The sequence below is a fragment of the Xenia sp. Carnegie-2017 genome, unplaced genomic scaffold (assembly GCF_021976095.1).
Source record: "Xenia sp. Carnegie-2017 unplaced genomic scaffold, XeniaSp_v1 HiC_scaffold_23, whole genome shotgun sequence".
Classification (NCBI taxonomy): domain Eukaryota; kingdom Metazoa; phylum Cnidaria; class Anthozoa; order Malacalcyonacea; family Xeniidae; genus Xenia; species Xenia sp. Carnegie-2017.
In genome coordinates this window covers 16,337,482-16,364,324 of record NW_025813486.1, presented here as the reverse complement: position 1 = coordinate 16,364,324, position 26,843 = coordinate 16,337,482, and the positions used below count along the sequence as shown (strand labels likewise).

General features: G+C 33.9%; 5 protein-coding genes and 1 long non-coding RNA gene across 8 annotated transcripts; 3 read left to right on the top strand and 3 right to left on the bottom strand.

Moving 5' to 3' along the window:
• Positions 1-25: 25 nt before the first annotated feature.
• On the top strand, positions 26-1,469 carry LOC124449620 (centromere protein X-like). The gene is made up of 6 exons (XM_047000559.1): positions 26-150; positions 267-318; positions 517-570; positions 900-931; positions 1,124-1,180; positions 1,251-1,469. The coding sequence occupies exons 1-6, from the start codon at positions 124-126 to the stop codon at positions 1,263-1,265; spliced, it is 237 nt and encodes a 78-aa protein (XP_046856515.1). The 5' UTR covers positions 26-123; the 3' UTR covers positions 1,266-1,469.
• A 5,917-nt stretch (positions 1,470-7,386) lies between these two features.
• LOC124449621 lies at positions 7,387-9,736 on the bottom strand. Its single transcript, XR_006949460.1, has 3 exons — positions 9,470-9,736; positions 7,699-7,888; positions 7,387-7,545 (listed from the first exon to the last, which is right to left on the bottom strand). It is a non-coding gene; the product is annotated as an uncharacterized LOC124449621 (long non-coding RNA).
• Positions 9,737-17,248: 7,512 nt separating this feature from the next.
• On the top strand, positions 17,249-19,984 carry LOC124448666. 2 transcript variants are annotated; one of them, XR_006949203.1, is made up of 8 exons: positions 17,249-17,838; positions 17,950-17,994; positions 18,101-18,172; positions 18,362-18,690; positions 18,902-19,064; positions 19,185-19,402; positions 19,768-19,855; positions 19,936-19,984. XR_006949203.1 is itself a non-coding variant. In XM_046999613.1 (7 exons), the coding sequence occupies exons 1-7, from the start codon at positions 17,752-17,754 to the stop codon at positions 19,775-19,777; spliced, it is 924 nt and encodes a 307-aa protein (XP_046855569.1). In that variant the 5' UTR covers positions 17,249-17,751; the 3' UTR covers positions 19,778-19,973. The 2 variants fall into 2 exon arrangements, 1 of the variants encoding a protein (XP_046855569.1); XM_046999613.1 differs by having other exon boundaries at positions 19,768-19,973.
• Positions 19,985-20,419: 435 nt separating this feature from the next.
• On the top strand, positions 20,420-21,652 carry LOC124448664 (G2/M phase-specific E3 ubiquitin-protein ligase-like). 2 transcript variants are annotated; one of them, XM_046999611.1, is made up of 3 exons: positions 20,420-20,586; positions 20,680-21,069; positions 21,284-21,652. In XM_046999611.1, exons 2-3 carry the CDS (start codon positions 20,958-20,960, stop codon positions 21,547-21,549), a joined length of 378 nt encoding a protein of 125 aa, XP_046855567.1. In that variant the 5' UTR covers positions 20,420-20,586; positions 20,680-20,957; the 3' UTR covers positions 21,550-21,652. The 2 variants fall into 2 exon arrangements, with proteins under 2 accessions (XP_046855567.1, XP_046855568.1); XM_046999612.1 differs by having other exon boundaries at positions 20,420-21,069.
• Positions 21,653-21,832: 180 nt separating this feature from the next.
• LOC124448662 lies at positions 21,833-22,562 on the bottom strand. The gene has a single exon (XM_046999609.1). It carries the CDS (start codon positions 22,426-22,428, stop codon positions 21,862-21,864), a length of 567 nt encoding a protein of 188 aa, XP_046855565.1. The 5' UTR covers positions 22,429-22,562; the 3' UTR covers positions 21,833-21,861.
• A 70-nt stretch (positions 22,563-22,632) lies between these two features.
• On the bottom strand, positions 22,633-23,584 carry LOC124448663. The gene is made up of 4 exons (XM_046999610.1): positions 23,377-23,584; positions 23,221-23,265; positions 23,117-23,145; positions 22,633-23,040 (listed from the first exon to the last, which is right to left on the bottom strand). The coding sequence occupies exons 1-4, from the start codon at positions 23,461-23,463 to the stop codon at positions 22,743-22,745; spliced, it is 459 nt and encodes a 152-aa protein (XP_046855566.1). The 5' UTR covers positions 23,464-23,584; the 3' UTR covers positions 22,633-22,742.
• Between the last annotated feature and the right edge of the window lie 3,259 nt (positions 23,585-26,843).

The window sequence follows — 26,843 nt, the reverse complement described above, 5'->3', positions numbered from 1 at the left end:
ACACAATATTTTGGAAGATGGGAATAAGCATTATATTATTGATTATTCAAATTCAAACTCATATTGACTCAAATTATTTGCCCAACTTTATTTCACTTGATTATCTGACATCTCTTTGCTTTCATGGCTGAAGAAATCACCTTTAAAATTGTAAGTAATATCTTTTGGAACATTTGAAATAAAACTTGAGCATTGTTTTGTATGAATATTTTGTTATATTGAAGATTTAGTTTGACTAGGTATGTTTTTTGTTTCTTCTTTGCCAGGAAACCATTAATAAACTACTCCATGAGCACTTTAAAGATAAAAAAACGAAGTGTGAGTGACTTGCATGTATCAGATTAATCATGCTACACTCCAAATTACCGCTAACAAATGCCTGACCAAAACCCTAACACTACTAGCCTAATGTTGTAGTTTTTGTGGCAGTAGAGTATTATATAATGGTGCAACTTTTCTTGTACTAGTAGCTAAATTCTATATTTTTGCATTGATAGATTTGTTACTCAATTATAGTGACCGAAGATGCATTGAAATTGATGGCAGAATTCTTACGAGTTTTTGTTGCAGGTGTGACTATAGAGCATGGTAGAAATACTTTGCACTGACTAAGTGCCTGTTGATGTTAGTGTAGTTTCGCAGATAAAATTATGTTGTAGCTGTTTCCAAATGGAAGTTGCTGAACAAATTGAACCAGATTTATCTGTCTCCAAACTCTAATCAAAATCCTGTTTTAATCTGATTTCTGTCTTGGATTATATTTTCCCAACCTGATTTTCATACACCCACATGTGACCACAATCATCATGGTCAGCTACTTGTGTCTGCTAAATGCATTCTACCCCATCCTTAAAGTGCAAAGTGTTGCAAAAACATGTTTTTGTTGTTGTTTATTACAGAAGGTGCTGCAAGGGCAGGTCATCAAGCAAAGGTACATATGTAGGCCTTTGTCATAGAGTTATTATTTTTTGTCAAATCTATAATTTTTCAATGAAAATAACATTGTTTTTTTCAAATCATTTACTTTATTAAGAACAATAGTCTTGGGGAACTCTTGAAAGTTACAACAATTTTATTTACATTCCAGAACAAGTCAAATTTAGTTTCTGTGCATTTTTTGTAGACAGAATCAGCTGCTACTGTGGAGATTGAGCATTTAGAGAAAATTCTTCCTCAATTAGTGAGAAAAGTTTGATTTTTTTTCAATTCGATTGATGCTACTTGTTCACCAGTTGTTTTTCTCTTTTTAGCTTCTTGATTTTTAATCCATTTTCAATGGTACACCTTTTATGCTCCTAATGAAAAGATCTATATATACATATGATGAATGCTAATCATTTTACTGGGATTGAAGATATTTATGTGTTACCATTCCTTTGTTATAAAGAATGCATTTGTAAATTTTCCCAGTTAGTGTTGTCTACATTTGTAGAAAAACGTAGAAAACAATAGATTTCAAAGAAACGTAATCGTAACATCATTCATATATGAATATGACCTCCTCCCCCCAAATTTATCCCTGATTTTAGAACTATTCATTACAAATTTGATTACTTCATTGTGTCGAGGACGTGAAGATCTATAGTTCACTTTCAAAAAGCTCATTTTCTTCGATGAGACGAGTGAAAAACTCATATTCCTAACTAAATACAAATGTTTGTTCAAAAAATAGTGAATTGGAATTCAATATATGTTTATTTTTCCGTCGTTCACTGAAGACGAATCGCAGCAATGTTTTGGAAAAACAAGTTAGTTTGTTTATGCACTTATTCTTGATGAAAATTTTCTGTTTTAACACCTTAGATATCAGCCATGTCTTTATCAACTCTTTAACATGTGATATTGAAAGGATTTTAAGTCCTACGCTTAAATTGCAGCCTTTCCAATTCTTTTGTGAAATTTTTACATTACCAAACTCAGGTTGGCTGCTTCTACAACTGGTTGGTTGACGCAATTCAGTTGATTGCTCGTTTTTTCCTGGAATAAGTGCATTACTTGAGAAAGTTTGTTAATTTTTTTTTAACCTGTTCACTATTGGCTCAGTTTCCATTTTTGTTTAGAACCATTGGTACAACTTGATTAGTTCTTATCTGAACAGCGAGAAATTTATACGTTTTTTAATTTTCATCATTTGATATTTCTACGTTTATTTAATATACCTTAACTAACAAGTACAAAACCGCACAATAATACTAGTTATAACATTTTTTCGTTTGTATATAGTTAAGTTTAGATGCAACATGATGAGAACAATTTATTGTTCATGCTATTCTATTCATGCAGTTGCAATTCCAAAATTGATATAATGTTAAAAAATAGGAACGCAGAGCGTACATGTGGGTAGCCCTCACAAAAATGAAATAGATCAAGAGCGTAGTTTACTATATATAATAAACATGAAAATTTATATACTGTCTGAGATTGCAAGTTGAGCTCACTCTGCTGTCAAATGACCACTTACCTAATCATTTTGAATCATAGGCTCACAAACTAAAATAAATTGGGACGTGTTCCAAAATCTAGGACTTGTGACCAACATTTTTGAACCTATATTTCATGGGAAAAGGCCATTATCTTAAAGAAACCGATATTTTTGACCTCTTTTAGTTAATGGACCCACTTTCACTTATTTCAGAAAAGACATTGAGTGTCACTTTTCCCAAACCCATTTGTAGAACGTTCATGCATATATTACATGGCACGCGACTTAGCTCACGTGCTTACATCGTATACTTGCAATAAATTTGACTTCACTCGAAATTATAAATATATGGTGTCCATTCCTTTTTATGAGGTGACATAGTAACCAAGGTCAATATCAGAGGAACCAGCAACGGCCTGGGACCGAATGACGTAGGAAGGTATATAAGTAACTAAGTGTAAATGAACTGACCATTATTCAACACATTCGTAAGCAGAACCTCCTGAAAATTTTTTGTGTGAGTTTGTTATCGCGTTAAGCTTTATTATGGTCCAGAAAATTGTTCAAGAGAATCATCACAAGGGGCGTCATTCGATTGAAGTTCTGCGTTCCAGTCGGAAGAGTTTCGTGCTGGCCTACAATCAGCTGTGGCTGAAGCGGTTTCTTCGGTAATGGCAGCTCGAAACACTACCAACGCTCAAGTTTTGTCGCTGGAGCAATTGGGGGACTCTACTCCCGCAGCGGTCACTACGGTAGGGAACTCACACGACAGCGAAGGTATGTTGACTGCACAATCTTTTGCTGGCATTTCTGATACATTGCCTACATCATTGACGCAATCAGGTATATTTTCTTCATTTGGCTTGCCATCGCTCCCTACAGTGTCCTCTGTTTTGTCGGGGTTTTCTAGACCGTTGGGTAATGAGAAGGCTACCCCTGCGTTGCATCAACCTTTCGTTTCGGGTCCCGGTTGTCCGCCCATTCCCGGTGAACTTGTAACGCAGATTTAAGGGGGGAAATCTGTTGAAATCTTCGAATTGTTGCCAGAGACGTTACTGAATCCTGTGTGTAATGACTCCACAACGTTTTCTATTGACGGCAACTTTATTGTCCCAACGGCTGCACCCCGTAAAAAGCATGCACTAACTGATATTTTGACATGGTGAGAGTGCGGATAAACTACCGTAATCACTACTTTTCAACCAGATCGCACGAGAGATTTATTGGCCTATATGGGTTTAATCATTCGTATGGCAAAACAATTTCATGGACGATGTTGGCATGCTTATGACCGGGCATTCCGTCTAGAGGCTGCAGCTTCCGAACAGACAAATTGGAGTCAGATTAACCCTGACTTATATCATTACCATACTTCAATGCCCGCAAGCTCAACACCCACACACGGTCGCAAACCTCGTGGCGATTAGAAATCGCGGTCATTTTGTAAGCCGTGTAATGCCAGATCTTGCACTAGCCCGTACGAATCTTGCAAGTTTCGCCACAAATGCGATCGCAACGGTTGCGGTGGGTCCTACAAGAGAATCCGTTTGTCCAGAACCCCACCAAAAACGAGCGCGCAGCCCCAGTATTGAATTCATACGTCGCAATCCAGCAACACGACAGTGAAAACTGTAAAAACATTTATTGAATAACTTTTGTAATGTATCTAGTACTAATAATTTAATGTTTCTTGAGATATCACAGTTGACGTTGCAGCTGTGTAATTATCCTAATCACTGTAAAGTCAAGTACGTGTTAGATGGTTATAGAAATGGGTTTCGGTTGGGTTTTGATTAATCGTCATTATTTTTAAAATCAACTAAAGCAAACTGTTCGTCGGCTTTTGAACATCCGCAAGTTATTGATGATTATCTAGCTAAAGAAGTTATACTAGGTCGTGTTTTTGGGCCCACGTACGAACCAGCACTAAAATCATTGCAAATTAATCGCTTCGGAGTTATCCCAAAAAAGGATGGCGGTTGGCGCCTAATTCTTGATCCTTCATTTCCTTTTGAACATAGTGTGAATGGCGGTATCAATAAAGAGGATTTTCCCTTCAGCTAAAGTAAAGGTTTGATGCTATTGCCCTGATTATTAAAACCGGCAGAGGCGCATTGATGGGTAAAGTGGACATAAAGAGTGCTTATCGCATTATTTCCATACACCCTTCAGATCGCTACCTTTTAGGAATGTTCTGAAAAAGGAAAGTACTATGTTGATTTGACTCAGCCGTTTGGTTTACGCTCAGCTCCGGCTATTTTTGACAGTTTAGCAGACTTATTTCATTGATGCTTAGTACATAATTGGGATATTCGTAATCTTTTGCCTTATCTTTATGATTACTTTACTCTGGGACCACCCGAATCCGAAATTTGTGCATTGCGGTTGAATGCAATCAATAAAGCAGCTCGTGTGATAGGCATTCCATTGGCCCCTGAACAATGTGTCGGCCCGACTACCTGCCTGACGTTTCTCTGTATCGAGTTGGATTCAGTGGAAAGAATTGTTCGACTGCCATCAGAGAAGCTGGAGGAGTTGACGCAATTGATCTAGGCCTGGAGCTCAAAGCGCTAATGTATCGGCTAAAAGAACTTTAATCATTGGTAGGAAAGCTAAGTCATGCGTGTTTGGTTGTCCTTCATGGTCGTATATTTCTCTGTTGAAAGGCCGGAATCGTAAAAAATCGTATTTCATTAGATTGAATAAGGATTGCAGGTTGGATTTTGCTTGGTGGCACTCCTTTTTTGACGACGTGGAATGGGTACACTTCTTTGATTTACCGGGTTGGTCACCAATTCCAGACCTTAGTTTATCGACAGGTACATCGGGTGGTTTGGGATACGGTGCATTCCTAAATGGCGAATGGTTCAATGGGGAGTGGTCATTTAAACAAAAGTCCCTCAGCATTGCATACAAAGAACTTTTCCTTATTGTGATTGCTTGCCATGTGTGGGGTGCGAGTTGGCAAAACCGCCGCGTGCAATTTCAACGCGACAATCAGAGTATAGTTGCCATCATTATACGTCTTAAAACAGCCATCTTATAATTTTGTTACGTCAATTGTTTTTATGTGCAGCTCGCTAAAATTTGAAAGTTTCCGCTAAGCATGTTGCTAGTAAAGATAATTGAATCGCTGATGCTTTGTCGCGTTTTAACATGCAGGTATTCCGAGAGTTAGTACCACACACACAACCCGAACCAGTGCCGATTCATCCATCACTGCTCGCCCGTCAGAGCTGCAAAATCAACAGCTGCAAACGCAAACGTTGTTGTTTCACGCCATCGCTCCGTCTACACGTCACACATACGATACGGCACTGCGGGTCGCAGCGAGTACACTCAAATGGCTCTCCTCTACCCGCGTCAGAGTGGACTTTAATGTTGTTTGCAACATCCTTAGCTAATAATGTCAAAGCATCCTCCATCAAAGTTTATTTGACGGGGATTCGTTCGTTGCATGTAGAGAACGGGTTTCCCAAACCTCTGGTAATTGTTTAAGCGCAACCAAAGGAACGACAAATGAGATTGTCAGCCAGTTACTTTGTCTATGCTTGCTAAAGTTCGATCGGTGCTCAATCTCCAAATGTATGAAGATGCGTTACTGTGGGCGGCGTGTTGTGTGGGCTTTTTTTAGATTCTTGAGGTCAGGGGAGTTTACCACTACCACAAGTTGCTTCGGTGCTACTGTCCACGAGGCGTTGGCAGATATATGGATTGATCGTCCTCAAGCACCAGATTCGTGTACTTACGACTAAAATGCTCGAAGACCGATCCATTTCGCCAGGGATGTATCATTTGCATAGGGGCAGCAGATGGTCCGATTTGCGCAATTAGGGCCGTTTTGCGTTATTTACATCCGCGGAGAGTGAAGGAAGGACCTGTTTGTTTTGCTTGAAAGATGGTCGGCCACTAACACGATGTTTATTAAAGGGGAAGTCAGAGTTCGGAACAACTTTGGCCCAAATGAAAGATTATATTTTTATTACCTTATATACCAAATATTATATCTTCTAGTTAAATACAAGTCGAGATATAAAGCGATGAAACCACGAAATTTTGTATATTTTGTATCAGCTATTATGTACATGCGAGCGAGCCTGCGATCAAGCAGCGGTAAAGTCTCGTGACGTCACTGCGCGCTTTCGCGGGAGCGTATATATATTCAAATAGACAACATATCAGGAAAAGCGACACAATTACAATTACTTTGTTTACTTTAAATATTTCGGAACAATGCCACATTGCATGGTGCCTAATTGCACTAACGGATCTAGAAAAACAAAAGGTAGCGATGTATCGTATCATCGATTGCCAAACGACCCACAATGCAAAAAATATGGCTTGCACGGGTTCGTCGTGATAATATACCGAAGCCAAATTCATGTTACGTATGTAGCGACCATTTCACCCCAGATTGCTTTAGTACTTCTCTAAAGGAGATATTCGGCATGAAATCGAAAAGATATTAAAACCTAGTAGTGTACCATCGATATTTCCATTTTAAATCGTAAACCCGAGCGAAAAATGTCACACAGAAGAGAACAAATGAGAGATAGAATTGCAAGACATGAGGTAAATAGGATATTGCAACCATATAGATTATATTTGAAGTTATTGAACTGTTCTTTAAACAATTAGCTTTGTACTCTCTTGGTTGAGAAGTTTGACTATTTTGTAGGAAGTTAGAAGCATAATACAATCACTAGATGAAGATACAAATCTTGCAACATGCATTGAAGATCAGCCTCCCAGTCCATTGTCCAAGGATGCCCAGATTCAATGTGAGCCAAAAGTTTTCATTGATGCAGAAGCACAGTGTGATACACCAAGACAAAGGACAGTTGCCATACAAACTCTTGCACAAAGAAAAAGGAAACCATTAAAAAAAAAACGCTTCAAAAATGTTGCCCCTCTTTAAATGCAGTTTCTTCAAGTCGTACACCAAAACCAGTAACATCCCCACAACTCCTAACACAACAACTCCTATCACAACAACTCCTATTATATCATCTGATTCAGAAATCTCTTTAGGAAGCAGTGATGATATTGCTGCATCAGATAGTGATGATGATTATACCTATCTTGAGGAACTAGATACAGATGAGGAATCTGAAGGTGAGGAACTAAAAAGTCAAAGAAAATTCATTGTCTTTGAAAGCATGCTTGATAAGCTGTTCGCAACATGTGGAATATGTGGTTCTCTTTGTGAGATTGAGAAGTCCCATATTGGTAGTATGGTTGCCATAAAAACAACATGTAGCAATAATCATACTTACCAGTGGAAGTCTCAACCATATTTGCACAATAAACCAGCAGGTAATATTTTAATTCCTGCTGCAACTATCATGACTGGAGGAACCTATGAAGCCACCAAGCAATTTGCAAATGCAATAATTTAAACTTTGTAAATAAAGATCAGTTTTATGAAGTTCAAAATAAGATTGTCTTCCCAGTCATTGACAATGTCTATAAAAAACAACAAAAGAAATTATTGAAACCATCAAAACAAAATGAAACCGGTTGACTTATGTGGTGATGGTAGATCAGACAGTCATGGTCATAGCAAAATATGGTACATATTCCTTAATGGATGAAACTTCAGAGAAAATTATTGACTTTTCTCTTGTTCAAGTCTCTGAAGTTTCATCCTCTAATGCAATGGAGAAAAAAGGATGCCAAAGAGCACTTGACAATGTCATTGAGCAAGGTGTGAAAGTGAGATCATTGACAACTGACCGCCACATTCAAATAACCTCTGAAATGCGAAAGAGGTACCCTTCCATAGTGCACCAATATGATGTTTGGCATCTCTCAAAGTGGGTGACAAAAAAATTGACAGAGAAGGCAAAGAAAAAAGAAAATCATGAGCTACTAGAGTGGATTCAGTCTGTATCCAATCACCTTTGGTGGTGTGCACAAAGTTGTCAGGGAAATGCTGAAGTGCTCCATGAGAAATGGGTGTCCATTTTACATCATATAGTCAACAAACATAATTGGAGAAATAGCAAACATTTTTGCAAATGTGCACATGGCCCTTTATCTAAAAACAAAGAAAGAAAACGAAATGGTTGCAGGCTGGATCTGCCCCACATATAGCATTGGAGGAGGTTGTTCTGAATAGAAAGCTTTTAAAAGATATACAACAGCTTACAGAATTTCACCATACTGGCAACCTTGAGGTCTACCATTCCTTGCTGCTAAAATATGTACCAAAACGTAAACACTTCTCATACAAGGGAATGGTGGCCCGTACTCAACTAGCTGTGATTGATCACAACTCCAACACTGGAAGGAGGCAAGCAACAGTCACCAGAGGTAAGGAAGAAGGGGAAAAAAGGTATAAGGTGGTCTTCCCAAAAGGACGTAAAAAATGGATAGTGAAACCAGTGTTGGAGAAAAAGTGTTTTGATTTTGTACTGCAACTGATGGATGATGTGGTAGAGTTCAATGTGGACATGAATCCTCAACCATCAGACAAGCATGTTAAACTTCCAAAGAATATTGCACCTACTCCAAGACCAAGCAAAAAAGAAGTGATAGCAGCACACCGATCACGAATGGCTGAAATACACACATAGGTGTGGCTAAATTATAGAATACCTGGCAATTTTAAATATCAGAAATTTTTCTTGTTAGAGAATGACTAGACAGACCTGGCTTTTATATAGGCCAAGTAAACAGTCAATTAAGTATTTAATAAATGATAATATGACAGCAAACAACTAGCTGCTACAAAAAGAAACAGTCAAGCCAGGTATCCTATAGTTTATTACTCTGACAACAGACAAACAGAAGTACTAAAACAGAAAAACAAAGTGGGAACTGTTTCTTAAGAAGCGGAGAGGTTTTCTTTAAAGTTTTACACAACCGGTTATCTAACACTTAAATAATAATCTTCCGCGACTGCCAAGTATGTGGGCACGGCCTACATTAATACAATTCTTTAATAAACAAACTGTGATTTCGACGACTGTAAATATGGTGAACCAGATAAAAAGAGTACATATATATATATATATAAAATGTAATATAGAAATATACAAATACCTCGAAAATTGTGGTGTCGTTAAAACTCTGAATTGGAATCTTCAATACACATATTTTCTGCTTTCGTCTTAGCATGTCAGAAAAATATGTCCCCGTTTCATTAACCAGTTCAAAAGTATAATATTTAAACCCTCCATTTATCTTTGAAATTTCTTTACCATCTTTTAAGTTAGAACAGGTCAAAATATCGCTCGAAGAATCGTTTAAATACGCCATTTACCTAGAAGACTTTAAAATTGACAGACAAAATATCTATTCTATTCTCTTCGAAATTGCTCGATTACAGAGTCGCGCAGTGACGTAACGATGCAATTCCGCTGCTTGATCGCAGGTTCGCTCGGATGTACATTTATATTTGCAAAATAACACAGTTTCATTGCTTTATTTCTCGAGTTGTATTTAACGTAAAGATTTTAGACTTGGTATGCAAAGTAATAATACAATACTCTTTCATTTGAGCCTAAGTTATTCCGAACTCTGACTTCCCCTTTAAGATTGATTAAGAGACTCACGTGTTTGACTAAGATCAGTTACATTTACGGGTGCATTGTTTTTTGGTGGAGTGTTTTTTTGTCCTTTCGCTAATCTTGATAATAATGACGGCTTGTGACGACTGCATAGCAACTGTGTGTTGATCCCTTTGCTAAAGATAATGATGATGATGATGATGATGATGATGATGATGATGATGATGATGATGATGATGATGATGATGATGATGATGATGATGATGATGATGTGTGTGTGTGTGTGAAAATTTCATAGCAACTGGATGTGGATCCCTTTTCTAATGATGATGATGATGATAATAATGGTGATGATAATAATGATGATGATGATGTATGTGTATGTATGTCTATATGTGACAGTAGCATAGCAACTGAGTGTTGATCCCTTTGATAAAGATGGTGATGATGATGATATTTGTGTAACAATTACATAGCAACTGGGTGTGGATCCCTTTGCTAATGATGATAATAATGATGTGCAACGATTGTTTAGTGACTTTAGTAAGGATGTTGGGGTGGGCTGAAGGGAATTGGGTTCTTTGGAGTGATATTGCAATATGCTTGCTGGTCAGGTCCTGAATGCGAGTTGTTCTATTCGGGACTTGGACTCCAAGCAGCCCAAAGCGTGTGCCAGGTTGCTCAAGCTTGCAACATGTGGTAAGTATGGTAATGATAGATATTAAATGAGGTTAAATAGTAACCAAGGTTAGTTTAAGAGGAACCATCGACGGCCTGGGACCGAATGACGCAGGAAGGTGTATAAGTAACTAAGTGTAAATGAGCTGACCATTATTCAACACATTCGTAAGCAGAACGTTCTGAAAATTTTTTTTTAATCGAAATAGTTTTCGATGTAATAAGGTGCAAGTATGTGGTGGCCAGGTCCTGAATGCGAGTTGTTCTATTCGGGACCTGGACTCCAAGCAACCCAAAACGTGTGCCAGATTGCTCAAGCTTGCACCTAACCATCCACGTGGTGGTTACATAGTGGTTACGCATACGCGCGTGGCTACCCCCCAAAATAATTATATGAATAATAGTTTGACTTACCTTTCGGACTTGATTTCAATTGCTTTCATGCATATATTAAGCAATTTTTGGATTAAGCATGATATCAAGAATTATTCAGACCGATGTCATTGTTATCTTCCGAAGCGAGGCTGAGGCGGATATCATTGACTGAGGTCTGAATAATTCTTGATATCATGCGAAAAACAAATTCAATAATTGTTTTATTATTCACTGAAGTATTATCAAAACATATTAATATAAAACATTTTTCAAACTTTCGCTAATTTATTTTTGTCAGACTGCTTTTTAGTGTTTTCGCGTGCTTTTCCTTTAAATGCTTTCACATCGTTTTTAGAGACTGTGGCAAATATCAGGCTCTCAAAATTAAAAAAAGCGTGGGCTCTCAAAATTAAAACTTTTTCGCCCACCCGGATTTTCATGCAAAATTTATGTATTATACGATAAAAGAAAATTTCAGAGCATTTTTTCCTAACAAAAACTTTTGAAATTTCATCGATGAAACATGCTGCGTCTGAGACTATCTCGCGTATCTTACGACCATACAACATACGTGTCGCACATAAACCAATCACAACGTTACGACAAGTACTAACGAACATAAAGGACAAAGAACAACCCAACGAACGACAAGGTGCAGTTTACAAAATAAACTGCTCCGATTGTCACGCCTCCTGTATCGGGGAAACTGGCAGGAACTTAAACATAAGACTTACTGAACACAAACGAGCTACAAAAAAACAAGACAAAACTAATCACAATGCCAAACATCACCGAATCACAAAGCACAACATTGACTGGGACGCGGCAAAATGCATTATTTACAGCGCTGACTATAGACAACGGCTTACATTAGAAAGTTGGTATACAAACTTGGAACAAACCCCCTGAACAGATCAAAGCAATTACCGGCACCTTACAAACGACTTATTCACAATACAAACAAACGATCAACTAAAAATATTACACTTCACATTAATTTACAATGACCATGCACAACTGACACTCACACATTACAAATAAAAATATCACAACTAAAAACATCACACTTCATATTAATTCACAATGACAATACACAATTGACATCCACACATTTCCTGTACACACAATACAATGACATAGGAACCAGATAACAAATACAGTTAATTTGACGTTTACTTCTCATTTGACTCTGAAGATGACTACTGCTAAGGTTGTCGAAATGTCAGTAAGTAACAACAAAAACAGTCCTTCTCAGTACTATACCAACCTAGACGATCTACATTTACAAACATTTACTAAAAATTATATTGTTGACTTTTTATCAACAATTACAATTACAATTACGAATTGACAATTACTGACTAAAAAAAATTTATGCAAATGATTTTGCAAACATGTGAAAGATTGGCAAATGTTTTCAATAAGATTGCGAAAAAAGATGAAAGTGAAATTTTTCATGAAATTTTTCATGAAGTTTTCATCTAATGAGAAACAGGTTATTTTGGAAAGTGATTCAGGAAATAAATTAATTTTAAAAGCACAAAAATCATCGCGAGTTGTAGATAAAAATGGAACTGTTTATGTTAATGATGATGATGAGGATGATTGTTTCAAACCCGATGATCTAAAATTTAGATTCTAAATGATGTTGCAATGATTAATTGGACAGATGAGCTTTACAAAACATATTTCAGAAAAGACGACGATTTAAAAACTACATCACAAAAATTGCCACAATTTCTTGAATTTTGTCGTGATTTATTAAAAATGAAGAAGACAAGAAAAAACAAATGAAAGGAAAGGTAGCTAAAGAGAAAAAAAGAATAAAAGAAATGGCAAAAACTGTACCAAGTAAAAAAAGAAAAAAAGATATTGAAAATTGGTAATGACATTGAAGCTATTTATGTATTTAAAGAGTTTTCTAATAAATTGGATATTTCAATATACGATTGCATTGTTTATCATAGTGAATTTATGAATGAAATTTTAGAGGAAAAAATTGGAAAGAAATATGATTTGGGAGAATTTTATAAAAAATATGGAAGTGATAAAATTGAAAGAATATATAATGACATTTTTCTTTCAGTTCTTGATATTCATTATCATCATCCTCCAACGTTTGTGAATGATGATAATGAGAACGAAGAAGACTAATAATTAACGATGACTTTGTAAAAAAAGCTGCAAGATCATTAAAAGGTGAATATTTAGAAGATAATGAACAAAATATATATAATTTGTATCAAAAGAAAAAAAAATATAATCATTTAAATATAAATGTATGGGGAAAAAATGATTATGGAGTATTGATTTAGCTGAAATGAATTATAGCCAAAAAAAATGAGGGAACTGAATTTCAAGGGATTCAAAAAGAATTGTCAAAATAACACAATTTAACAATTTATAATACTTATAATCGTAAAATTAAAGCTACTCACGCTGAAAGATTTGTATGAACAATAAATCAGATGATTAGAAGGACTATTGGCTTGTTGAAAATTATAAATTTATAAATAATAAATTTATTTATAAAAAATACTTACATTTAATTGTGGAAAGACATAACAAATCTCCTCATCGTGGATTACTTTCTGACACTCTTTCACCATATGATATGTATTTAAGTGGAAAAATAACAAATTACATCAAAAGATTATCTAATAATTTAAACAAAAAAAGGGATAAAAATTTAACTATATTAAAGAAAAATAATAAAGTGCAAATTTTAGGAATTAAAAATATTTTTAAAAAGGAAAGTTTAAGACATTGGGTTAATGAGATTTTTTATATAAATAAAGTTTTGTTGAAGGATCCTGTTACTTATAAGTCTTGTGACAACAACAGTGAAGAAATTCAAGAGAAATTTTATTGTGAAGAATTAAAAAAGGTTTAAAAATTAAAAATATTACATTAATTAGTAATGTTAATAATAAAAATGGTGAAAAAAACTATATTAATCATTTTATTGCAACATTACCTGGTCAAATTGATGCATTAAATAATAAAAAATACATAACTGTGTTAAATGTTTTTTATCCAAAAATAGCAAAAATTATTAATGAAGATGAATGCTGGAGTGATTTAGAATTAAAATTTTCTAAATATTTTATTTAAACGGATGTTACTACTAAAAATATTGATAAAAATTATATCCAATTTTCAAGTTTAATTTACCAAGAATTAAAATACCATAGGGAATATAAAACAAAAAAAAGTTATATCGCTCTTGAATGATTATTTAAATGATAATAATATTTTTGAAGAATAAAATTGTAAAAATAATATAATTTTAACAAATGAATATACTTGTTACTATGTTCAAGGGAAAGAATCTTATTCAAATCAGGGTAAAAAATATGATTTTAAAAATTATGCTTGGATAAATCTTATAATGAATGAAATAAAATACATTGATATTGCTTCTAGTAATAAGACAATTGAATTTAAGATTTTCAAAAAAATTAAGTTTTATGTTGGGGTTAGACAAAAAAGAAATTAAACATACATTTGATTATGGATTTAATTCTAGGAAACGTGAATTTGTAAAAAAATAAAATAGTTTCATTGTCCTTATCTTCCTGATAAGACAGTTGGAATAAATAAAATGTTTATGCATTGTGACAAAATCAATAGTGAAATTTTTGGTGATTCAAAAAGTGAATTGTTATGTTTGTTCCTTTACATTATGCAAATGAAGTTGGAGATGATTTATTTGTGTACAATCCAATTATATAAAAACAATTATTTTCATCATTTATTAAAGATATAAGTATAAAAGTATTGGATCATCAAGGCAATTATATACCATTTGATTCTGGAAATATAACATTGGAATGTCAAATTGATTAAAAAATCGAAATTAAATTAGGACCTATGAAAATACCGCAAAATACCGATACTTGATTTTTAAATTTTTTTATTCCATAGATGGATATATTTTATCTATTTAATTTAATAGGAATTAATAAAAATAATATTTTATATCCAATTATGAGTTTAAAACCAAAAAAATTAAAAAAGGAGGTATTAAATTAAACATTTTATTCAGTAATTTTATATAATTTTACTCATTTTACAAATGGAAATGTACAAAAAATCCCAGAACTTAGTGAAGTCACAAATATGCAAAATTGTTTACCAAACAGTATCAGAAATTCTGATAGCAAACCAAATAATATTTCATTTTTTTATTAATACATAGAAAAGTTTCTTTATTTAAGTGGTGGATTATCTAAATTAGATGCTATTGCTAATTTTAATTTACAATAAATGCAAAGAATGGAATATGAAAAAGCTCCTTCGATTTTTTTTTCAAAATATATAATATTTCAATTGGAGTATGAAGATTGAGATAATAACTACATTAGTAATGAAGTAGATATACGTCTCGATTTAAGATTTGAAGAAAATAATGAACTTTAATAAAGAAAGTAAAAACAATTCGTATAGATACTATGGGGATGTATTAGAGGGTAATGGAATCATATATTGTAATCCATATTATAATTAGATAAAATATGAATCTAATTCTATCATTGAAAAAAACGAATTAGTCCACCTACAGGTTTAACTGATACTGCACTTAATTCTTTATTAAGAAACAATTATCAAAATATATTGTAAAAGAGAGAAAAAATGGAAAAAAAAATTTCTAAAGAGAAAAAGAGAATACATGATGATTTAATGAATTTTTGTAGAAATTTAATGAATTTTGTAGAAATAAAAATTTCTAGTAAAAAAATATATTTATAAGTTATTAAAAAAATTTGATGAATCTATATTTTTTTGTTGTCTGTGTGAACTTCTCACTAATAAGATATGGCAAGTGTTAATCAAAATGAAATTGATAAAAATGATCATGTTGTAAGTAATAATTTAAATATGTTTCAACCAGTTTTTCGAAATTATACATTTTTAGAATTTAGACCTTTTAATTTAAATCCTGAACCTGATGAAACTTATAAAAAAAATTTCGAATGTCAAATGTTAAAATCTGAATATGGTTTATTGATAACTGATGACTTGGATATGTGTGGTCAGAGCCCTCTATGCGTAAGAGTTGGGACAAACGGTCTGGGCCGAGCACGGAGCCGCCATTTTGGTTCCTACTTGCAAAGTGAAACTATAATAGTACTATTGGAAATTGGGTTTATATGCAAAAGAGGAAAGCAATTTAAGCTTATTCCATGGTAGTATATAATATATTACGAATAATAGCAAGCTCTTTGCGTTTTTATAATGATTTGCGGCAGACCTGATTTAATTTCATTGATTTGAGCTTCGTTTGCAGTTTACTAGTTCGTGCTTCAAATTGATCGTGACCCGTTGTAAGAAGTATTTTTCGTACGTGAACGTGTTTTCTCGGCTTATGTTCCGACTCTGTAACAGGTTTTCAAGATCTTTAAGCATGGTGGCAAGCGGCAATGTTATCCTGGCGTCAGTGTTATCAAATAGTTGGACAAGACTTTGTTCGAAACTTCGAATCATAGTAATCATGCAGTTTTGGTCCGGAAAGATTTGTGTTCAAGATTTGTAACAATTTAATGGTAGTGAGTGGTTTATGCCCTACAATTTAATCCAAACATGACATTTTTTATTCTGAAAAATCACAAAATTTTCTTGCTCAGCAGAAAATGACAGACTTTTTTACTTTTTAGTTACTGAAATATGCAATGATTTGACCAAGATGCATTTGGCCTTAAATGTTTTATTCCTTTATATGAAGGTATTTCGCCTTTAGCACTTTATAAACTATTAAAGTTTATTTCTAATAAAGTTTGTTAAGGATTCTGCTGAAAAAATTTTGATGAAGCATTTCTTTAAAATGAATATATTCTTTCTATAACATGAAACATTTCTGTTGTTGAAGAAAAGTCTGTTTGCTATAAATGCTACTGTTTGTAGTCTTTTATACAGCATATGAGTCTGATCCAATCTTCAATTTAGCAAAGAGTTAAATTTATTGGTTGAGGAATGACAAAACTTCTGTATGTGTTTAATGATCAAACAGGGGTGTGTTGGAGGGAGCTCAGCCCCGTTTGTTCAAATTCTATGCCTTGTATTGCCAGTGAAATATATATATTAAAAAGCTAGCAGCACCTAAATATATATCAGAAAGCCAGCAATATTTTAATATATATGAGAAAGGCAGCAACAGTTGTAATATACATTAAAAAGCCCAAATAGCTGAAATTATGGAGATATGCCTCTGTGATCTTATAAACCAACACCTACAATTAAAATATCATCGACATATGGGGCGCCATCTGTGGTTTTATTATTTAACCGCATAACACTGTGATTTTCCCTGATTTATTAAATAACCAATTTCTTATTTTGGTTATTTAATAAATAACCACTTTATGAAAACATCGAAAATTGGTTATTTATTAAATAACCAGTTTCTACACACGCCGAAAATTGGTTATTTATTAAATAACCATTTTCTACACACGCCGAAAATTGGTTATTTATTAAATAACCAGTTTCTGCGCACGCGAAAAAATGGTTATTTATAAATAACCAGTTTCCGCGCACGCGGAAAAATGGTTATTTATAAATAACCAAAATAATTTCGAGACACTTGGCGTGCCAAATGACGTCAGCAAGCAATACAATAATTTTCTCAGTCCCCCCCTGGATAAGCACTCATTTCCGCACTGTCGCGTTATTGAAATTAGATCGCTTGTCGCGAAAAATTTCATTTTGTCTGTAAGTTTCCCGCTCGGCGTGTTTTCTATTTGTCTTTTTTGTCAAATAAATATGTCTCAAACGCACAATCTCCAAAGAGCAATTATCGAGGCCGTAGGAAGAGCAGTACACGAGGCACTGCGAGATCAACATGAAGAGGTAAGATACAAAGCAAAATATTCTCCGTTCATACTTGTAAATATTCAATGTGTGATATACGTCGAATCACGAGGTCGTCGATTTTACGTGATAAAATTCTTACAATTTTAGTCCTCTGATGCAGCTACTGCCCACGAAAATAATAATGAACCACAGGTAACATTCTAGTGTATATAGGTGCACGTTTCTTGTAAAATATGTGCCGTTGAAAACGTTTAAATTATTATCTAACATTAAAGTTTTTTCCAAAATCGAACCGTAGCCCCAGCGACAGCCACAGCGTCAGACAACGCTCACACAGTTGTCACAAAGTAGAACAAGTAGCTCTAGCGCTGTAAGTTGGCCAATGTTTGTCTGATTATTATCATGCTAGACTGCACTATCAAAATTTTTTTAACACCTTGTTTTGTCTGCTTAAAAAAATTGCTATAAATGCACCTCATTGTTATATAACTATGATTCAATGTGGCTTTTCAATGGCAATTTACTACAGGCAATCAATCAAATGAATTATGTCTTACAGACCAGACCTCTTCCATCGATTTTTGAAAGCAGTTGTATTCAATATTCAAATGTTGGTGGTAGAAAACGGAAAAGGTCATCAACATCCCAATCAAAGTCTGCAAAGCTTTACACAAAAGATGTTGTTTGCCTTTTACCATCAGAAAATGGCAAAGATATTCCAATTCCTCGTGGAAATAGCCGAGGTTGCTTAGCTAATATGGGTTTAATTGGAAAAATCTCATTAAACTACGCATGGGTAGCAAAGGATGTTACCCGTGAAATAACAAGCATATTTGCCTCAGTTTTTGACTTGCTACCTGGTGAACTGCTGCCATTTGACTACTTAGGGCAAGTATTTTATGTTTTACTACACTTATATTGAATTCTGTCACCAATATCAGTATGCACAAAAATTTGTGATTGAGTCATTGCTAGACATTATTGACGATACTTTTGATGATATGATGTAATGATGATATTTTTTTATTTCCCGCCCATGATATTTATTGAAGAAGAAAGTGTCCAATTATAAAGTAGCTAATTTGTTTTATCTTTATAGAATAACCAAAGGTACAAAAAAGCTTTCCATTCCTAAGACATCAACTTCCTTCCAATGGAATGCTCCAGAGGTCATATCACTGTGTTCTCAAGGATGTTTATACATCATTTCCAAAATTAAAATTGGGAAAAATGAGGATGTTGATGGAGCTTTAATTGTTGAAGTGAGTCATATAGGGTGATACTTTTGCTATGTCTGTTGTAGCAGTAATTGTTCTTCATCGTAGTGTTGGTTTCTTTTCTATTTCAATGTATATTGCCATTGCCTTGAATGAAAATTTCAGGATGACTCCGAACAGGATGATTTTGATAACGAACTTTTAAATATATCAATGTCTACGCCTCGGGCTGCACAAAGTGTGTCAGGGGGATCAATGACTATACCTGGCGCTGCACAAAGTCATTCAGAGGGATCGATGACTATACTAGGTGCTGCACAAAGTTTTTCAGAGGGATCAACTAGCCATCATACAACTTCCACCATTGAGAGCAATCACTATAGGTCAGTATGTATTGCTGTCAGATACCATTTTACACTAGTAGGTTGGGATACACACTATGTTACTGATTTTTGTTTTAAAAATTATTGTGCAACGTCTGGATTTACTGTTTCTGTTTGTGATTGTTGGTTTATATATTCACCAGCTATTTTGGAATGACAAATTTATTGCTATGACTTTAAAAACAATATTGGATGATAACGTACGAACGACTATGTTATTTCCAGTTTATTAATATGCATGATAATTACAATGACATAGTAGAATAAAAAACGAGTAATTATATACAGCTTATCTTTAGCAATGTATATGCTGAGTGTCCTGTAACAAATTTCTTCTGTGTTAAATTCTTTTAATTCATTCTTAGGATTGCTTGATCCAGACCCCATTGAAATTAGCGATGATGAAAACGATGAGGTGCAGACAGCTATTCAAAATAGCATGGGCTTAGCAAAGTATGGTAATCAGCTAAAAAAAGCGTTAACGGAAGACAAGATGCCATGCTAATTTTTTTCACTTGGTTATTTGTCTTTAGCGATTCAAGCGCGCAACAAATGGTTAGTACTGTTTTGAATGACCACATAGATGTGACGTAGCCCATCTAAAAACATTATTAACGTTCGCCGCAAGCATGTATTTGAAGACGGTATTGCCAAGCTAGGAAGAAAAAAATTTGATCCTTCACGTCCGTTGTCTGTCATGTTTGCCGACGAAATCGGGTCTAGCGAGGGTGCTGTGGATCTAGGAGGGCCGACACGAGAATTTCTCCGCCTTGCAGTTTCAGGAGCCTTTTCTTCGAACGCGTTCCTGGGATTGCCCTCGAAAAGGTGCTGGTTATGAACCAAGAAGGTAGTCGTGCGTTGATTGTCTTCATGCTAAAACTGAATTACGTAGATATAAATTTTTGTTAAATTTAGCCGAAGGGATTAATGTACGTTGTCAATTTAGCTACATAGCTACAAAAGCACGTATCGAACAGCATAATTGTGTTTCCTTTACATCCAGCAAAGAGGAAAACTTGTATTTTCAATGTGGAAAACTTCTTTCCGTTTCCTTGTGTAATGGTGGAACTGCAGGACATTGTCTATCCCCCTCTATGTATGACTTCATTGTATTTGGTGAAGAAAATTGCCACCCATGTATCGACGATGTACAAGATTGTGAAGTAAAAAGTATCATAGAACGGGTAAATATTTGCTTTTTTATCAATAGTGAAAAGTCTGACGTTGTATCTCGATATTGAGCTGGCATTTTCACAAATCATACTTCCCGTCTGTAGATCAGTGCTACTACAGAAGAAACAACGTTTGCAACTATAGTAGGATCTGATGATGCCATTGATGTTTTTGCACAAGCTGGCTTTCACGGCATTCCAAAGTTTGAAACAAGAAAACAGCTTGTGGAAGAGCTTTGTCAATTTTTGTAATTGATAAAGCGAGAAGTGCAATTGAGCAGTTCAAGGACGGGTTAAAAACACTGGGTGTTCTTAGCTTAGTAAAAGGAAATCCACTTCTCTTCCGCCCATACTTCTGCCATCGTAGCAAGCCGCTGACCGCGATGGAAGTTGACAGAATATTTACACCAGATTTTTCAGAAGATGGTTGTCGAAGACGTGAAAGGGAGGAGCTCGTTATAATGCATTGGCGTGACTATCTACAAGAGTGCGAAGGTACTTTAAAAGCTTTTTCCATCACCTTAAAAGATCGAAGTGATAGAAATGAAATAAACGCCTCGTATCTATAACCTCTAGGGTCTATTTAATGCCCCAGGCATTAATTGCATAATAAACGTTATTCAATTGCTTGTTATCAAACGTGTTATCAAATAATTGCTTTTTGACGAACAATCCATTTCAAAAGTACAACTTTTATTTATTTTTCTAGCAAACTGCTTTGCCAATGTTTCAGAGCCTCTTGTATCTTTGCCGATGATTATGATTTTTGCAACTGGGTTGGAGGAAGAGCCTCCCTTAGGATTTCATGACAAACCAACTATTTGTATCTGGGAAGATGTTCGTCCCAAAAGCAACACCTGCGCTCACATTTTGTATTTGCCACTTCATAATGATAAAGATGATCTTAGTTATGAAGAATTTCAAGAAATGATGAACGATGAGATTCTGAACTCACCTACATTTGGTGGTCCATAGAGATACATGCTGCCTGAAGAAAGATGTTGAAGTTAGAGTCTAAGCAATAGTTGTGTTGATTTAATTTACGATTTGGTAATGATGTAAAACAACGTATTTCTAACTGACGTATCTATATTCCTCCTAGCATGTCATTACTGTATAAAATAGTAAGTGAAGACTATATTTTTTTACTACTCATATATGACTTGTCTTGTTTACGTTTTGCTGGCTGGCAGATCAATCCCAAGAGAGGTTGACCATTGTTGCTAATGTTCTCCAAAAGCCCTAGACCAGATCTGCCTGCTAGCAAAAGTAAACAAGGCAAGTCATCTATTGTGCATGCAAATCTTCAGGGTTCTGCTCATCAAGCATTGACTGTCCCAAGAAACGAACAGCCTCAAGGTATGCAGCTTTTCCGCTCACTGCCGAAAGAGATTGAATGAATGTACTAAAATTTTGCAACTGTAAGTCACCTTGCAAAGGGCAAGATATATCTGGTACATTGACGTGAGGTAAATCACTTGACGCTAGTTCTTCAATGTCAAGATTGCTTGTGTTTGGTAGCATATCATCTTCATGGTATGCATTTCTAATGTTAACCCAAAACAATTGTTCAGGTGTTTTGTTTCCTTCTGTAGATATTTTATGGCTGTTGTGAGCAGCAACAAACTCGTCAAGGATTTTGTCGATTCGTGGCAGATACACTGAATGGAGGCAAAATATATCAGTGTCATTATTGACATTCAATACACCTTCACTTTCAAGTGCATAAAATTCAGATCTAAAACTTGTTAGAACTTGTTCATTTAGTGCTCTGTTATGTCTTTCGATTCTCTGATTGTGCACTGAATTCCCTACAACAACCGGCTTAGTTTCATTGCCTCGTGTTAAAATCATGTTGTGCCAGATGTCAACATTTTCGCCACCAAGATCGGTACGAATTCTATAAGGACGCCCATACTTCGAGACAGCACATAAGAAGTGATATAGAACGGTAGTTGCTCGATTGTTTGAAGAACAATGTGCAAATACCACTAATCAACTAAAACCATCGATACCATGGTGTATGACAAGTCTCCATCTAACAAGTTTATGGTTCCCATCAATATGCCAAGTATAGTTGGGAAAAGGATTAGTATAAATGCGACGCTTTATTGGTTTACTTTTTCTCTCTTCGACACCTAATGGATCAACCATATGAATGGCTTTTTTCACATTTGTCGCTGAATGTAAAGACCCCTAGATTCAAGGTACCCTTGAACCATGACCTCGCCAGCCTTAGGATGATTTTGTTTAATGGCGTCCACTTCTTTCTCTATTTCGTCTTGTGACAATTGTGAAAAGTTTTCTCGATACAACCCATACTCCGACATTGCTTTGTAGACCACTGACCTGTCGACTTTCAACTGTCTGGCAATTTCCACAATCGTAAGTCGTAACTGAAGCAAATTTTCCAATACATCCCTTGGAATTATTTTCTTTGGTCGACCAACTCTTCCTGAATTGTTACTGATTAAAATGAAATGAGTTCAATACAAATGTAGTACTATAGAAATACCACATAATATTTGCTAAGTTTTCTTACCCCTCATTTTCATCATTTGAGTTGGAATTCTGGCAAAGTTATAAATTTATCAAAATTTAACGATGTTTTTCACTTGGATGCACCCATATACACTAGAATGTTACCTGTGGTTCATTATTATTTTCGTGGGCAGTAGCTGCATCAGAGGACTAAAATTGTAAGAATTTTATCACGTAAAATCGACGACCTCGTGATTCGACGCATATCACACATTGAATATTTACAAGTATGAACGGAGAATATTTTGCTTTGTATCTTACCTCTTCATGTTGATCTCGCAGTGCCTCGTGTACTGCTCTTCCTACGGCCTCGATAATTGCTCTTTGGAGATTGTGCGTTTGAGACATATTTATTTGACAAAAAAGACAAATAGAAAACACGCCGAGCGGGAAACTTACAGACAAAATGAAATTTTTCGCGACAAGCGATCTAATTTCAATAACGCGACAGTGCGGAAATGAGTGCTTATCCAGGGGGGGGGGACTGAGAAAATTATTGTATTGCTTGCTGACGTCATTTGGCACGCCAAGTGTCTCGAAATTATTTTGGTTATTTATAAATAACCATTTTTCCGCGTGCGCGGAAACTGGTTATTTATAAATAACCATTTTTTCGCGTGCGCAGAAACTGGTTATTTAATAAATAACCAATTTTCGGCGTGTGTAGAAAATGGTTATTTAATAAATAACCAATTTTCGGCGTGTGTAGAAACTGGTTATTTAATAAATAACCAATTTTCGATGTTTTCATAAAGTGGTTATTTATTAAATAACCAAAATAAGAAATTGGTTATTTAATAAATCAGGGAAAATCACAGTGTTATGCGGTTAAATAATAAAACCACAGATGGCACCCCATATCGACAAGTCTAGAAGAGAAGTAATGTTTTATTTTGAGCTACAGAAGTAGGGTACATATGTACAATTCATTACCAAAATTATATTGTACTCAGCTGTTTCAGTGAATATCCTAATTATAATTACTTCATTTTTAAATGATGAACTAAAAATACAAAATACAACATGGAAAATCATAAGAGTTTCTGTGATTTAGTGTAGTTGTTTGTTTTAGTGTGGAAGTGGCTGAGAATTGAGAGGCTTATAGATTGACCAATTTCAGAACATAATGAGAAATCATCTTCGATTAAAAAACAAGTTTTGGAGTAAGAAAACTATTGAAACTGCATCAGCACGAACTTTGCAATGTTATTTGGCCCAAAAATGGTTCTCCACTTGAGTCAGTTGATTGAACCTTGTATCAAAAGCTGTTCAGCACAACAATCACCATACGCAATCAAAGTTCGACGTAAAGGCATTTCTTTCATTTTTTTCATAATCCTTGATTCTGGCGGTATGTAATGACATTTAGTAGCCTTCAACAATCAGTTATTACATACTTATCCATAAAAAACGCAATACTATCTCAAAATACTGTATTACTAGCAGTAATTGCTATATAAACACTAGCTCAAATTTCAAAACTAGGAACCAAAATGGCGGAAATTGATCAGGTGATCAATATTGCCCAATCAACGTAAGCTAAACGGATAACAATAGATGTCCCAACTCTTTCAAATAGAGGGCTCTGTGTGTGGTAGATTAAAATTAATGGCCGGTACCACTTTATCCAAGACCTTTAATTAGTATGTGGTGCAATGTAAATTTATTCATTAATGATGTTTTAGTAAACAATATTACTAATCAATATAATAGGATTGGATATTTAAATATATTTTAGCCAATATGAATTTAAATATATTGGATGGGTTTAAAAAATTGGATACTGTAGATAAAATTGAATCAAATACTGCCCTCAATGATGTTGCTTATTTAAATAGAAAAATGCACGAGTAAAGCTTTAAAGAATAAAAGTTTCAAAATTATAGATCAGCTTGATATGACTTTAATAAATGGTTATGGTAAAACAAGTTGAATTACATCAGCTAGTAATTTGAAATTTTAATTTGCAAGAGCAGAAGAACATTATAATTTGATAGGTTTAGCCGGTGATAATCCTCAAAATTACGATGTCCATTTTAGTAATTTTAAGATTAAAACTAGAATGTCTAAACCAAATGATCAATTGAGTAAAGCAATAAATAATAAACTGATACAAGAAAATAAAGAGTGTCATTATTTTATAAACAATATAAGAGTTGTTACAAAAACCGTTGCTATTGGTCCGAAGCAATTAATTGTTATGATGTGTTCACAGGCGGTCTACCATCAAGAGTTTTTACACATCAAAAAATTGTAACTTATATAAATTATTAAATGGTAGTTATTGTTGTGCACATACAAAAATTGTGCTGTAATCTATGAGTATTATGGTCGAAAAAGAAGCCTATTAGAATTTAAAGAAAATTTTAAATAAAAAAAATAAAAAAATTTATTTTGATTAACCCTTGAAAATGGAATTATTGTACTTGATTATCTCCAAATCAAGATAGTTTTCCCAAAGTTTTATCAAGTCAAACTACAGGTGATTTTGGATTTGATATTAATTTAAAAGAAGCAATAAGTGAATGAAATACGCCTATATTATTTGGAGAATTTAGAAATCAAATGAATAATGGATATAAAATACCCATATATTTTGAATATTGATTTTAATTTTTTCATTTATGTTGTGTTTACAACATGAAAAGAACAGAAAAATTACATAAATTAAAATGAAATAAAAAGAAACTAAAAAGAAAAAATAGAAAAGTAATTGATATTGATTTTCCCTTAAAAACGAATTATGTATATTGATCCAGTAATAAAACCTAATATTCTATAATGGATGATGTATTAATTAAAGAAAGTGAAAACAGAGAAAAAAAGATGATATGAAAAATGAAGATAATACTGAAGAAAATTTGGAAGAAATTGATAAAGATAAAAAATTTAAATAAAGAAAAAAGTAATGGGGAAGAATATTGTGATTTTCAAAATAAATTTGACAAATCAAATGATGAAGAAAAATGTGATACTGATGATGATGATGATGATAATGATGAGAAGAAAGTATTATAAATGAAGAGGTTTTAAAAGTAATTGTCAAATTAGTTGAATTTTAAAAACCAAAAAAGTTAAAAAAATAAAATTATTCCAAGTTTAAAGATTTTTATTAATTGTAGAGTAGAAAATAGATTAAATTTAACCGAAAATAAAAATCTATTTAACAATTTGATTTTTATTTTAATAAAGATTTTAAATGACAAAATAATTTCCCAGGAAGAAATAAATCCATATCATAAAAAATGTTAATTAGAAGTTTAAAATAAAAATATAGTGATGATATAAAACATTAATTATATGAAGATGTTCAAACAGGATATTTAATAGAAGATGCTTATTACTTAACTATTAATAATGGTAAATGATAGTGTTGAAAAATTTGGTCTTGTCAACACAAGTCAAATAAATAAACTATTAGCAGAATTGAAGAGAAGACCTGAAGAAGTTTTGATTAATGGAATAACTAATAACACAAAAAAACATGAAGTAATAAAAGCGTATATTTTATTGAAAAAAGAAAGAAAGAAAAGAGAATTTAATTAATTTCTTGACTAAAGCGGATGATTTAAGAAGGACGGAAAACGAGTAATTTTAAGATACAAATGATATAATGGATCACGGGGAAACTTTAAATATAGATGGTAGCACTCCCTTTAAAACACTAATAATAACAAGGGTTTCAAAAGCACAACATAACAATTTAATTTCAAGATTTTTCCATAATC